Below are 15,700 nucleotides of genomic sequence, written 5' to 3' on the forward strand. Positions count from 1 at the left end.
ACCGTGGTACTGCTTATTTCTGCCCAATACGGTACCTCTTTGTATATTACCATGACAGGAAGATAAAGAGACAAGGTGGTGCTACTTGTTTGGTGCCTATGATGTCTTCCTAATGTGAGTCAGCCATTTTATTCTTCAGTGATCAAATTTAGGCAGTGGGCAAGAAGTTACTGTTAATTATTGATAATATTAAGCTGACTTACCTGTTTTTCTTTACTTAAGCTTATTGTCTGCTAATGTGCCATTAGTACACCTTTTATGTTAGTTTGTCTACTCGTTCATAGAGTTCATTTTTCAAGGAAATTTTACCCACAGAAAAGTGTATATGCCATAAAGGTACAGCCCAATGAAGTACAAAGTGAACACACCCACGTAACCAGTGGCCAGATCAAGACGTCCCCAACGCTTCAGAACCCCATTGTATGAACTCAGTCATTAATCCCTCTACAAAGGTTGAATTGTATTGTAAAACTCTTGTTTTCTTGTAATACATAGGTAGCTTTAAATAATGTTAACTGGTTATTTTTTTTTCGTAGGGGTTGGCCACCATCATTATGTTTTGAAAAATTTACTCTACTTTGTCTCTTACATGATTATTGATAAACTCAAAAGTGACCTTTCTTTGGAAAGATAACCTCCTGCACTTGACATGAATGTTGCTCCTAGGTCTGAATCTGATCTAGAATTTCTATGCTGCTCAGATCATTTGTGGCACTGACAAAGCACCCTATTCCCTTTGGAACCCTCACAAGTAAGATTGTGTTACAGGGACTTATTTTTTACATAGATAAAAATCTTTTAAAAAAATTATAATTTACAGCTTGGATACTTCAGCTTAGTTTGGTTTTTAATTTAATTTAACTTTTTTTTTTGCTTTTTTTTCTTTGTTGAGACAGAGTTTTGCTCTTGTTGCACAGGCTGGATTGCAATGGCACAGTGTGGGCTCACTGCAACCTCCGTCTCCCAGGTTTGAGCAGTTTTCCCGCCTCAGCCTCCCAAGTTGGGATACAGGTGCCTGCCACCATGCCCAGCTAATTTTTGTGTTTTTTTATGGAGATGGGGTTTCACCATGTTGGCCAGTCTGGTCTTGAACTCCTGACCTCAGGTGATCTGCTGCCTCGGCTTCCCAAAGTTATGGGATTACAGGCGTTACTGGCCACTTTTTATTTTATTTTATTATTAAACAGAGTTTCACTCTAGTTGCCCAGGCTGGAGTGCAAAGGCAGGATCTCAGCTCAATGTAATCTCTGCCTCCTGGGTTGAGGCAATCCTACTACCTCAGCCTCCCAAGTAGCTGGGATTACAGGCGCTCACCACCATGCCTTGCTAATTTTCTTTTGTATTTTTAGTAGAGACGGGGTTTCACCATGTTGGCCAGGATGGTCTCAATCTCCTGACCTCACGTGATCCACACACCTCTGCCTCCCAAAGTACTGGTATTACAAGCATGAGCCACCATCTGCAACCTTTTTTACTTTTTTTTTTTTTTTTTTGGTGCTGTGACTTGGATCTTTTTGAACCTTAAAATTTTTTAAAATCATGTAATCTTGCTCCTTCTAATATTAATTTTTAAATTTAAAAATTATATACACCTCATAGATATGTGTTAAGTTTCTTCTTATTATTATTTTTTCTTTTCTTTTCTTTAGGAGGGGACTGAGTCTGAAGAGGCTGCAGGACTGCAAGGCCCTGCCCTCGCCCCCCGTATATTTCAAATTTAAAAAGCCATTACAAGTTTAGCCTGTCCTTGGTGGAGATAATGATTTGTAGCAGTTTGGGTATACTTAAACTAAGAGTTAGGGTGTTAAATTTTTCTCTGTATTTTGAGACAGGGGCTTGTTCTGTCACCCAGGCTAAAGCACAGTGGCGCAACTCACTGCAGCCTTGACCTCCTAGGATCAAGCAATCCTCTTGCCTCAGCCTCCCAAGTAGCTGAAATCATTGGCACTCACCACCACAACAACTAGTTTCTGGGTTTCTTGATAGAGACGACGTCTCATTTTATTACCCAGGCTGGTCTTTAACTCCTGGGCTCAAGCAATCCTCCTGCCTTGACCTCCCGATGCCTTGGAGTTACAGGCATAAGCCACCACACCCAGCCAAAACTCTTTTCTTTTCTTTTCCTTTTCTTTTCTTTCTTAAAAAAATACCAAGTCTTGTTTTTTGGCTTTTTTTTTAGCCTTTTTTTTTTTCTTAAGCATGTATTTATTTATTTATTTATTTATTTATTTATTGGAGATTGGGTTTCACCCTGTTGGCCAGGCTGGTCTCGAATTCCTGATTTCAAGCAAGCCACCTGCCTTGGCCTCCCAAAGTGGTGGGATTACAGGCGTGAGCCACCTCAACTGGCCGTCATGTGGGTTTTTTAATTAAAAAAAATTTTTTTTTGAGATAGACTTTTGCTCTTGTCATCCTGGCTGGAGTGTGGCAGCGTGATTTCAGCTCACTGCAACCTCTGTGGTTCAAGTGATTCTCGTGCCTCAGCCTCCCCAGTAGCTGGAACTGCAGGTGTGCACCGTCACCACCTAACTTATGAATTTTTAGTAGAGACAGGATTTTACTGTGTTGGCCAGGCTGGCCTCAAACTCCTGACCTCAGGCGATCCGCCTGCTCTGGCCTCCAAAAGTGCTGGGATTACAGGCTTGAACCACCTTGCCTGGCCCTAATTTTTGTACTTTTAGTAGAGGCAGGGTTTTACCATGTTGGCCAGGCTGGTCTCAAACTCCTGACCTCACGTGACCCACCTGCCTCAACCTTCCAGAGAACTGGGAGTACATGCGAGAGCTGCTGCACCCAGCCAGTTGTCAGTAGTTTAAAAAATAGAGACAAAATACTACGCTAAGAGTGATAATTCAGTTTGCATTGTAACTAGCAAAGTTGGGTGTCTTTGCTTATTAATAATTTTTATTTATACCATAAATTCACTCTTCATAACTTCTTTTTTTTTTTTTAGATGGAAGTCTTGCTCTGTCGCCCAGGCTGGAGTGCAGTGGCGCCGTCTTTGCTCACTGCAACCTTCGCCTCCCAGGTTTAAGCGATTATCCTGCCTCAGCCTCCTGAGTAGCTGGGGCACCAGGCGTGTGCCACCATGCCCAGCTAACTTTTTGTATTTTTAGTAGAAATGGGGTTTCACCATTTCTACTAAATGGTGAAAGGATTATCCATTTTTAGCCAGGATAGTCTCGATCTCCTGACCTTATGATCTGCCTGCCTCAGCTTCCCAAAGTGCTTTGATTACAGGCATGAGCCACCACACTCGGCTATAACACCTGTAATCCCAGCAGTTTGGAAGGGTGAAATGGGCAGATCGATTGAGCCCTAGAGTTTGAGACAAACCTGGGCAACATAGCCAGACCTCATCTCTACAAAAAAATACAAAAGAGTAGCCAAGCACAGTGGCATGCGCCTGTAGTTCTTGCTACTTGGGAAGGTTAGGTGGGAGGATCACCTGAGCCCAGAGAGCTTTAAATAATGTTAAAGACTACATATAGTGAGCCCTGATGGAGCCACTACACTACAGCCAAGATGACACAGTGAGACACTGTCTCCAAATGAAAAAGAAAAGAAAAAAGAAATTTTTTATTTATTGAGACAGAGTTTTGCTCTTGTTTCCCAGGCTGGAGTAAAATGGCATGATCTTGGCTCACTACAACCTCTGCCTCCTAGGTTCAAGCAATTCTCCTGCCTCAGTTTCCTGAGTAGCTGGGATTACAGGCATGTGACACCACCCTCGGCTGATTTTGTATTTTTAGTAGAGATAGGGTTTCTCCATGTTGGTCAGGCTGATCTCCAACTCCCAACCTCAGGTGATATGCCTGCCTTGCCCTCCAAAGTGCTGGGGATACAGGCATGAGCCACCTCGCCCAGCCTAAAAAAGAACAATTTTAAAAGAATAAACTTTCATTTAAAAGGACAATTCCCTTATTTGTTTAAAAACATTTTTCTTGAGGGTTGGAAAAATTATCTATTGGGTACAATGTTCACTATATTGAAAATGGGTATACTAAAAGCCGAGACTTCACCACTGCCCAATATATCCATGTAATAAAACTGCACTTGTACCCTCTAATTCTGTAAAAACAACTTTTCCTGATATGATGCGCATTTACTCTTCCTTTTTTTTTTTTTTTTTTGAGACAGAGTCTTGCTCTGTCACCAGGTGCCAGGCTGGAGTGCAGTGGCGCGATCTCGGCTCACTGCAACCTCAGCCTCCCGGGTAGCTAGGACTACAGATGCCCGCCACCACGCCCAGCTAATTTTTATATTTTAGTAGAGACGGGGTTTCACTATGTTGGCCAGGACGGTCTCGATCTCTTGACCTTGTGATCCGCCCACCTCAGCCTCCCAAAGTGCTGGGATTACAGGTGTGAGCCACCGCACCCGTCCTCATTTACTCTTCTGTATGAACCTTAGAAACAAGCTAAATTCGAATAGATTGGGGGAGAGATTTGTGACTAGTCTTCCAGGGTTGGCTTTCTCATTTAGGAACACTGTTATGTTCTTCCAATTGAACTTTCTTCTATGACCTTCTCTTTATATCTTTTACAGTTTTATTCTTATGTTTTTTGCATCTTTCTGTTTTTTAACAACTTTACTGAGAATATCAGACTTTAAACCAAACTTCTATCTGGTTATTTCTGATATATAGTAAAGCTATTATTGCATTTTCAGCATGTAAGGATCCACTTGTTTTATTCTCTTTAAAAATCAAGTAGATTTTTCTGTGATTCTCTTGAAATATATTCTAGAAAGACTATTGTAGGTATAATAATTGTGTTTTATTATTTTCATACCAGTCATATATCATATTGTCTATGTTTCAAATAGGACTGTAGAACAATTATGAAGTCTGTATACCAGCAAGAAGTTAGTGAATATATTAGAAAAATAATTAAATGTCAGCACAGTATTCACTGGCATTAGGAGTAGATGCTATATTTTTGTACAAACAGAACAAGAATGTGTATGCCTTCAGCGTTCTTCTGGTTTTTGAAAGTAGGGCAATTAAAAAGCTGTTTAAATACTTGGCTTTTCTGTTTTCTATAAGCATATGACATAACTAGAAGCCAAATTTGTCTACTACGGCAAAAACCTATGGGGCTTTGAATCTCTTCTGTCCGTGACCTGAGAATTCAAGAATACTCTCACCGACAGTTGCCTCTTGGAAATTTAACAGTAACTTTATCACAACTCTCTCTTCTCTCTACCAACATGGGTAGCTCACTGCAACCTCCACCTCCCAGGTTCAAATGAGTCTCCTTCCTCAGCCTCCTGAGTAGCTGGGATTACAGCCGTGCACCACCACGCATGGCTAATTTTTGTATTTTTATTAGAGACAGGGTTTCGCCATCTTGGCAAGACTGGTCTTGAACGCCTTACCTTAGATTCACCTGCCTTGTCTTGCCAAAGTGCTAGGATTACAGGTGTGAGTCACCGCGCCTGGCCTTGGTAGCTCCTTTTTATTGTATTTTACTTTGTTAGATGACTGATATTGTTGGGCCTATATTCATATGCTCATCATCTATTTCCATATTCTCTATTGTGAAGTGCCTATTCAATTTTTTTTGGCCAATTTTCTATGGGGGAAATTCTCTATATGTGTTGTGTCATATATATTATGCCAAATATATGTAATGTGAATATATACATATATAAAATGTATGTATATATGTCAAATATATGTAATGTAAATATTTTCCTCCTGCCCTTTTGATTGTCTTTATTTATTTTTATTTTTATTTTTTTGAGATGGAGTTTCTCTCTGTCACTCAGTCTGGAGTGCAGTGGCACAGTCTGGGGGCTCACTGCAACCTCTGCTTCCTGGGTTCAAGGGACCCTCCCGCCTCAGCCTCCCAAGTAGGTTGGACTGCAGGCTGGTGTCCACACTCAGCTAATTTTTTGTATTTTTTGAAGAGATGAGGTCTAATCATATTGCCCAGGCTGCTCTCAAACTCCTGACCTCAAATAGTCCAACCACCTTCCAAAATGCTTGGATTACACGAATGAGCTACTGCACCAGCCTGCTATTTTTTTTTTTTTTTTTGTAGTGACAGGGTCTCACTCTGTTGCCCAGGCTGCAGTGCCTGATGATAGCCTTGAATTCTCCATCTCAAGTGATACTCCTGCCTCAGCCTTCCAGGTAACTGGGACTACAGGCATATGCCACTATGCCGGGTTTATTTTATTTTTTTTTGTGGAGACTGGGTCTCAGTATGTTGCCCAGGCTGGTCTCAAACTCCTGGCCTCAAGTAGTCCTCTCACCTCTACCTTCCAAAATCCTAGCATTACAGGTGTGAGCTGAGGCACACAGCCTTTTTTTTCTTTTCAGTTAACTGATTTGGTAAGCCATTTTAAAATGTTTTGTCCACTCCAAGGTCATGAAGATGTTTTCTTCTAAAATTCTTCATTGCTTTATTTTTCGTGTTTAGATATGTAGTATAATTCAAGTTGATCAGTGTGAGGTAGGGGTCAAGATTCATTTTTTTCCATAAACTTTGGTATAGTTGGTCAATTTATACACATACACACACGAACCTCTGATAGGGTTTTGATTGGGATTGCATTGAATCTAGAGATCAGTTTTGGGAAAGTTGACATAATAATGTCTATTCCATGAATTTATATCCCTCTGCATTTAGTTAGGCCTTTATCTTAATAATATTTTTGGTTTCCAGAGGTCTTAACAGATTTAATTTTTTTTTCTTTTTTTTTGAGACGGAGTCTCGCTCTGTTGCCCAGGCTGGAGTGCAATGGTGTGATCACAGCTCACTGCAACCTCCACCACCCAGATTCAGGCAATTCTCCTGCCTCACCTCCTGAGTAACTGGGATTACAGGCACACACCACCACACCCGGGTAATTTTTGTATTTTTAGTAGAGACGGGGTTTTGCCATGTTGGCCAGGCTGGTCTTGGACTCCTGACCTCATGTGATCCACCGACCTCACAAAGTACTGGGATTACAGGCATGAGCCACTACACCTGGCCAATACCTTTAATATTTAAGCAGTTTATTGAACTCAGATTTGAATTTAAACACTCCTAACCATTGTGCTTAATTTTCTATGGTACACTGACGGAAATTTGGAATATTCAGAAAAAGCACAAATATCATCAGTAAAAAGCATTTTAGTATTTCCAATACAAAAACTTGATTAATATAAATTTGTTATTAATTTTGACAACTTGAATATTAACTGATATAATTTTGATATTATATATAAGTTTGCATTTGTGGTTATTTGCAAGCAGTGTGTTATTATTTGGCTGTAAGAGGACATGGAACTAATAGAAAAAATTTTAATATAAATAATTGTGTTTAGGGGGAAGGTCCTAAAGCCAACTCTACTCAAGGGATGCCTTGGTAGCAATGATTGTTAACCATCTGGAGTGACAGAAGAAAGTGATATTGGGTAACTAACTTCTTAAGAAGTTTAATCTCAAGTTTTGTGATATTACAGGAACAAAAAATTATGCTATTGGTTGCTCCTTTCTGGTCACATGGATGGGCATTTTCATCATGTCCTGATTGTGTAGTGATTAATGTAGTCAATCTCTGCACTTTTTAAATTTGTGCTATAGGGAGACAGTTTTAAATGGTTGGATGGTTTTCAGTGGTGACATTTGTATAGAAATTTTTTTTTGTAGTAAACACTTGGATCACTGAGCAAATTTTGAATAGTGCTGAAGCCTTTTTAGCATCCCAAGAATTGGATGCAGTATAAGGTAATAAATAAATATTTAAAATTAATTTTTCTATTTTACATTCACCAAGTCAACTAGATCACATTAGTCTTATAAATAAAATGTGTATAATGCATCCTTCCGAAAGCATGTAAAACTCACGGAAATCACAGAGGCATTGCTTTGTGTATATTAACTCTTGATAAGTAAAATGAATCACCCAAAGCAAGCTCCATAACATTCCTCAGATGGCCAAAATTCAGTTGTCAAGTTTATTTTTAATGTTGAGAGTTCTTGGTTATTTCCATCTACCTACATCAGATGCTTGTTTCCATCATCTACATTTGTTCCATTGTGACATTTGTGGAATTTCAGAGCAGTTAGGTTTTCCATTGGGCCCTCTCTTGTCTGTTGTGCAAACTATAACAGCAGTGAAATAAAACACAGACTGCCTTGTACTACTTCTACAAATAATAACCACATGTCCCAGATTATTGTTCTGCCTGTTGTTTGTTAGTCATATAGGATCAGGTACTCTTGTGATCAATCTCATGGAGGGAACTACTAAGGCACTGGAAGGTCCTGTAGGCTTTTATCCCTTGAGAAGTAGTAACTTTAAAAAATCTAAAATATGGCCGAGCATGGAGGCACATGTCTGTAATCCCAGATCTTTGGGAGGCCAAGGAGGGATGATTGCTTGAAGCTAGGAGTTTGAGACCAGCCTGGGTAACATAGTTGGACCCATGTGTTCATCAAATTTTACTAAGTAAATAAACTAAACTATAATCATGCAGAATGTTAAAAGGAATATCCATTGCATTCAAATTTGGCATACTTGTTTTCTATAGATGAATGCATTATTTTTTTTCAGGTTTTGAGAAGAAGCAGTGATGAAGAAAAAGTTCTTTGTTTGGTCCGACAGCGTACAGGCCACCACTGTCCAACCGCTGTGATGGTGGTGCTCATCATGGTATGGGATGGAATCCCTCTTCCAATGGCCGACCGACTATACACAGAGCTCACTGAGAATCTAAAGTCGTACAATGGGCATCCTACCGACCGAAGATGTACCCTCAATGAAAAGTAATTACATTTGTTTTGTGCTGGTTTACCATTGAGATCTCTATTACATAATGATAAAATAGTTAATTAGCTACCAACTATGTATAGTACATGGGATTAACAGAATTTGGGCATTGTGGAGTTAAAAAGAATGAACATTTCTTTTTTTTTTTTTTTTGTATTTTTAGTAGAGATGGGATTTCACCATGTTGACGAGGATGGTCTCGATCTCTTGACCTCGTGATCCACCCGCCTCGGCCTCCCAAAGTGCTGGGATTATAGGCGTGAGCCACCGCGCCGGGCCGAACATTTCTTTAAAGAGTGTTTCATAGTGAGTTAAGGTCGGTTTAGATCATTCTCTTTTTAGAATATTATTTCATTCTAAAAGGAAGAATATTGCTGACCCAACTGACTTAACTCACTTCTAGAGTCTGAAGGAAAGGAATTTTTACTTAAAGGAACAGTCTTTCACAGGAGGGTTGTATCATTTTGCATTTCCTCTATTCAGTGTAAGAGAATATCTGTTTTTCTGTAGTCTTACCAATGATTATATTGGCAAATGTGAGATTTTGCCAATTAAGAGAAATGACATCAGTTTGTAATTTCTTTTTTTTTTTTGAGACGGAGTTTCCCTCTTGTTGCCCAGGCTGGAGTGCAACGGCATGATCTCAGCTCACCGCAATCTCCACCTCTTGGATTCAAGTGCCTCAGCCTCCTGAGTAGCTGGAATTACAGGCACGAGCCACCATGCCTGGCTAATTTTGTATTTTTAGTAGAGTCACGATTTCTCTATATTGGTCAGGCTGGTCTCAAACTCTCTACCTCAGGTAATCCACCTGCCTCTGCCTCACAAAGTGCAGGAATTATGGGCGTGCGCCACCGCACCCAACCTCAGTGTATTTTTCACTTGAATTTCTCTTACGAATGAGAATTTTTTTTTCAAATGATTCAGAACGATTTGGCTTTGTTCTTGTTGTTGTTAACCACCTGTTTTTGTAGAAGATTTCTAAATTTCTCTATTTTCTCTCTGATAGAACTATTAGCTCTTGGTCTGTGATATAATTTCTAAATTATTTTCCCAGTTTGTTGTCTTTTTCCTTTCACTATGTTATCTCCTGCAAAAGGTTTTCTTTTTAATGCAATCAAACATATCCATCTTTTTCCTTATTTGGGTCTGGATCTGGAGTGGTATTTATGCCTGTTTCTCTGTGACTATAAGCAAAGCAATGTATGATTAAACCGATATTTTTCTCATCAGCGTTGTATCAATATTGAGCAATATTCTGGAAATTGCTGTAGGCGGTTTCACTTATAATCACAGTTTCCAAGAGCCTATTGACATCAAGTGAGGAATGACGATACTTGTTTAACATGTAAATTTTTGAAATTTAAATCTGTCACACATATAAAGTCTGCTAATTATTTTATTATGTCAACATACAATGATAATATCTCTTGCATAAAGTCAATGCTCTAAAGGTTATACATATAGTGTCTAATTTGTTCTTCCCAATAATTAACTAAAATAAGCAGTATTCTATTTCAGTTAATGTAGATCTAACACACCAGTGAAAAGGAACCTCACAAGGCGAGGCATGGTGGCTCACATCTGTAATCCCAGCTCTTTGGGAGGCCAAGAGTTCAAAAGCCAGATGGGGCAACACAGTAAGACTCCATCTCTGCAAAAATATATTTTTTAAAAATTAGCCGGGAATGCCGGGCATGGTGGCTCACGCCTGTAATCCCAGCACTTTGGGAGGCCCAGGCGGGTGGATCACGAAGTCAGGAGTTCTAGACCAGCCTGGCCAATTTGGTGAAACCCCATCTCTACCAAAAAAATACAAAAACTAGCCAGGTGTGGTTGTGTGCCCCTATAGTCCCAACTACTTGGGAGGCTGAGGCAGGAGAACTGCTTTAATCCAGGAGTCGGAGGTTGCAGTGAGCCAAGTTCGCACCACTGCCCTCCAGTCTGGCCATCAGAGTGAGACTTCATCTCAAAAAAAAAAATAAATAAGGATATTATTCTCTTGTATATCCCCATATAATAATCAAAATCAGAAAATTTAAATTTGATAAAATACTGTGATCTCATCTTAGCTCATATTCAAATATCCATTTCCCAATAATGTACTTTCTGGTATTTTTCCCACATCAATGATTCAATGCATTTAGTTATTTTGTCTTTTTGCTCCCTTAATCCTTTTTTTCCCCTCTGACTTTGTCTTTCATGACATTGAAATTTTTGAAGCGAAAAGATTAATTCTATAGACTGTTGGTCAATTTTGGTTTGTCTGTTTCTTCCTGACTCAAGTCAGGCTATGAAATACAACCTATCGCCAAACATGGTTAAAACAAAAGGGAAAAAAAACTAAATTAAAAAAATGAAATATAACCTGGACTATTACACTCAGTGCAGTTTGTCCCACTATTGGTCGTGTTGACCATTTAAAATATTCTGAGGATGCTCTTTTTTTTTTTTTTCTTCTTTTATGAGACGGAGTTTCGCTCTTGTTACCCAGGCTGGAGTGCAATGGCGCGATCTCGGCTCACCGCAACCTCCGCCTCCTGGGTTCAGGCAATTCTCCTGCCTTAGCCTCCCGAGTAGCTGGGATTACAGGCACAAGCCACCATGCCCAGCTAATTTTTTGTACTTTTAGTAGAGACAGGGTTTCACCATGTTGACCAGGATGGTCTCAATTTCTTGACCTCGTGATCCACCCACCTCGGCCTCCCAAAGTGCTGGGATTACAGGCTTGAGCCACCGCGCCCAGCCAAGGATGCTCATTTAGATCTCACAACTTACCACATTTCCTCTGTGTTTCATTTTTTAAAATAATAGTATGTAGTAAGTTAAACAACAATTTTCTCTCCTTCTATGTCTTTTTCAATGATATGAATACATTTCTTATCTTTCTATTTGTTTGGCAACTTTAATTTTATTCTATTCAAATTTATTTTAACCATTTTCATTCTATTTGCATCTCATTTTTTCCCTTAACAAGTTACTATGATATTTTGTTCTTTCAAAAAACATCACCCATCTTGGTAAGGTCTTAGGGAAAGTTAACATACCTGAACTACTCTTCTCTTTTTTTCCTTCATAGTGTCTTTTTTTTTTTTAACTTACAGATTTCAGTTATTTTTTTTTTAAATAGAGATGGGTCTTGCTATGTTGCCCAAGCTGGTCTTGAACTCTGGGCTTCAGGTGTTCCTCCCACCTTCAGCTTGCCCAAGTGCTGGGATTACAGGAGTGAGTCACTGCTCCTGGCCCTCCTTTATAATATCTTTAGTGAATTTCATTGTAGTCTTTCTTATAAGCAATGTTAAGTTACATATCAGGCATTTTCCAGACTTTCACAGTGAAAACATAAAAAATAGATTTTATGCTCATTCTCTCTTGTCACCGCCATGAAAGAAATGCTTTTCACCCTCTGCCATGAGTCTGAGGCCTCCCCAGCCAAATGGAACTACATGTGCATTGCCATTGCGATTTCTCTTCTCATGATTCTGATATGTGCTATGACTACTTATGGAGTATACAAGCAACACGCAGCCTGGATTATCCCATTCTTCTATTACCAGATCTTTGATTTTGCCCTGAATGCCTTGGTTGCAGTCACTGTGCTTGTTTATCCAAACTCCATTAAGGAATACATACAACGACTGCCTCCTAATTTTCCCTACAAAGATGATGTCATGTCAGTGAATCCTACCTGTTTGGTCCTTATTATTCTTCTGTTTATTAGCATTGTCTTGACTTTTAAGGGTTACTTGATTAGCCGTGTTTGGAACTGCTACCAATACATCAATGGCAGGAACTCCTCCGATGTCCTGGTTTACGTTACCAGCAATGAAATACAGTGCTGCTACCCCCGTATGGTGATGCCACTGTGAATGGTGCTGCCAAGGAGCCGCCGCCACCTTACGTGTCTGCCTAAGCGGAGCTGAGGGCAGCAGCTTGACTTTTTTGACATCTGAGCAATAGTTCTGTTATTTCACTTTTGCGATAAGCTCTCTGAGCTTGTTTGTTGCTGAAATGCTACTTTTAAAAATTTAGATGTTAGGTTGAAACCTGTACTTTTCAGCATATGCTTTACTAGAACACTGTGATAGATGAGCTGTAGAATTCCTTCTGTAGGATTCGGGGTGTAATGGGCTTCACTAACCTTCCCTAGGCACTGAAACTTCCCCCAAATCTGATGGACCCAGAGTCTGAGAAATTCGCTTTTGTACCTGCTGGGCTCCAAAGTTAGGCAGTTAGTCACACTTTTTCTCTCTACTCCTCTATTTTGAAAGTGTAAAATAAAACCATAAGTAGACAACTTTTTCTTAAGCCTTTCCAGTGTAGAGAACAACCCTTATGAAAACAGGAATGTCAATTGTGTAATCATCGTTCTAATTAGGTAAATAGAAGTCCTTATATATGTATTACAAGAATTTGCCCCATAGTATCCCTTATGACTTCAGTTCAATGACAGTTTGCACTTGGTGGTAAGGGATTTTTCTCCATGGCCTAAATTAAGACCATTAGAAAGTGCTAGGCCATGGGAGCAGTAACCATCTGATGACTGTCTCGTGCGTCTGGGTGCAGGGACGTGGGCGATGTGCCTCGTCTGTGTTAGAGGGTGGGACGGGTGTGTTTGGTGCTGCGTGGGATCTGCTGCTCCTCTCCTGGATTCACATCCCTACCCAGGACCCGCTTTCACTAAGTGTTCTGCCCTAGCCTGGTTCAAGGAGGTCATCCAGCTGACTTTATCAAGCGGAATTGGGATATATTTGATATACATTTGCCTGACAACATGGAAAAGGGTTTTCCTCCTACTTTCCCTCCAAGGTGCATTCTACAGCTTTGAACTTCCAAGTATACCTAGTGACCTTTTAAAATGTAAAACGTTTTCAGAAAAATGAAGGTTGCTTTCCTTGTATGTGCTTATTATCCTGACTACCTGAACTGCAAGGTATTTTTATATATTCATATGTTCCAAAGTCAGCAACTCTCCTGTTGGTTCATTATTGAATGTGCTATAAATAAAGTCTTTTGCAATTAAAGAGATTTGTCCACACAAAAAAAATAGATTTTATTTCTAAATTTTTATATTATTTTCGCTTTTTAAAACTAATATTTGGTTTCTTTATTGTTTGTATATTTTAATCATTATATAAGTACAATATATACTATTAAGTTGTAAGCATTATGCAATTTTATTTTATTTTTTACTTAATTTTTTAAATGTTATTTTTGTTCTTCCTTTCTAACGGAATTAAAAAGCATGGAATTCTTTTTTTTTTTTTTTTTTTGAGACAGAGTCTCACTCTGTCACCCAGGCTGGAGTGCAGTGGCATGATCTCGGCTCACTGCACCTTCCACCTCCCAGGTTCAAGTGATTCTCCTGCCTCAGCCTCCTGAGTAGCTGGGATTACAGGCACGTGCTACCACGCCCAGCTAATTTTTTGTATTTTTAGTAGAGACAGGGTTTCACCATGTTGGCCAGGATGGTCTCAATCTCCTGACCTCGTGAGCCACTGCGCCTGGCTGCAATTCTTTTTTTAACTTTTATTTTAGGTTCAGGAGTACATTTACAGGTTTTTCATATAGGTAAACTCATGTCATAGGGGTTTGTTGTACAGCTTATTTCATCACCCAACTACTCATCTAGTATTCAGTGGTTATTTTTTCTGATCCTCTTTCTTCTAACCTCCACCCTCAGGTAGGTCCCAATGTCTGTTCTTCCCCTCTTTTGGTCCATGAATTCTCATCACTTAAATCCCACTTAAAGTGAGAACATGCAGTATTTCATTTTATTTCTTGTGTTAGTTTGCTAAGGATAATGGCCTTTAGCTTCATTCATGTTCCCACAAAAGACACGATTGTGTTCTTTTTTATGGCTGTGTACTATTCTATGGTGTATATGTACCACATTTTCTTTAATCTGTCATTGATGGGCATTTAGGTTGATTACATGTCTTTGCTATTGTGAGTAGCACTGCAGTGAACATTCACATGCATGTGTTTTTATGGTAGAATGATTTATATTCCTTGAGATATATACCCAGTAATGGGATTGGAAAAGCATACAATTTTAGAACTACAAGAAGAATATATGCTTCTTTCATTATCATTATTATGATATAGTTTAGTTTAAGCCTTCAGAAATGCCCTAAAAGAGATACACTTAAGATTTAATTAAATGAAACTGGTTTTCTGCTCCATTTTTTTCTATTACGCACTTTTTAAAGTTTTAAATTGAGAAACTTTTTTTTTTTTCCCCTGAGACAGAGTCTTGCTGTGTCACCCAGGCTGAAGTGCAGTGGTACGATCTTGGTTCACTGCAGCCTCCAACTCCTGGGTTCAAGCAGTTCTCCTGCCTCAGTCTCCCGAGTAGCTGAGATTACAGGAGACTGCCACCATGCCCAGCTATTTTTTGTGTTTTTAATGGAGAGAGGTTTTCACCATGTTGGCCAGGCTTGTCTCCAACTCCTGACCTTGTGATCCACCCACCTTGGCCTCCCAAAGTGCTGGGATCACAGGCGTGAGCCGCCATGCCCAACCAAGAAACTTTTTATATACAATATGTATTATTTTTCAATCCTCAGGAAATTATATCAGTCTCATTTTAGATATAAAGGAGCTGAATTCCAAAGAGGTAATAAGATGTTCTAATTTTCATTTTTGGTAGGGAACAAATCCAGGATTTATCTTTTTTTTGAGACTGAGTTTCACCCTGTCTCCCAGGCTGTAGTGCAGTGGCGTGATCTTGGCTCACTTGAAGCCTCCAGGGTTCAAGCGATTATCCTGCCTCAGCCTACCATGTAGCTGGGATTACAGGTGTCCACCACTGTGCCTGACTAATTTTTGTATTTTTAGTAGAGATGGGGTTGCATCATGTTGGCCAAGCTGGTCGAACTCTTGACCTCAGGTGATCCACCCACCTTGGCCTCCCAAAGTGCTGAGATTA

At 39.6% G+C, this 15,700-nt stretch overlaps 1 protein-coding gene and 1 pseudogene across 8 annotated transcripts in view; both read left to right on the top strand.

Annotated features, from left to right (window-relative positions):
* Window positions 1-15,700, top strand: part of TET1 (tet methylcytosine dioxygenase 1) — a 149,573-nt gene that overhangs the window by 104,707 nt on the left and 29,166 nt on the right. For all 8 annotated transcript variants that reach the window (XM_012451417.2, XM_012451418.2, XM_012451416.2 and 5 more), the window contains one exon: window positions 8,554-8,765. In XM_012451417.2, coding sequence (XP_012306840.2) covers window positions 8,554-8,765 — 212 coding nt within the window. The remainder of the gene's footprint in view (window positions 1-8,553; window positions 8,766-15,700) is intronic.
* LOC110568698 (lysosomal-associated transmembrane protein 4B-like) lies at window positions 12,216-12,682 on the top strand (annotated as a pseudogene).

Source organism: Aotus nancymaae, unplaced genomic scaffold (assembly GCF_030222135.1).
Source record: "Aotus nancymaae isolate 86718 unplaced genomic scaffold, 86718_ANA_hifiasm-v0.15.2.pri h1tg000010l, whole genome shotgun sequence".
NCBI classification, from domain to species: domain Eukaryota; kingdom Metazoa; phylum Chordata; class Mammalia; order Primates; family Aotidae; genus Aotus; species Aotus nancymaae.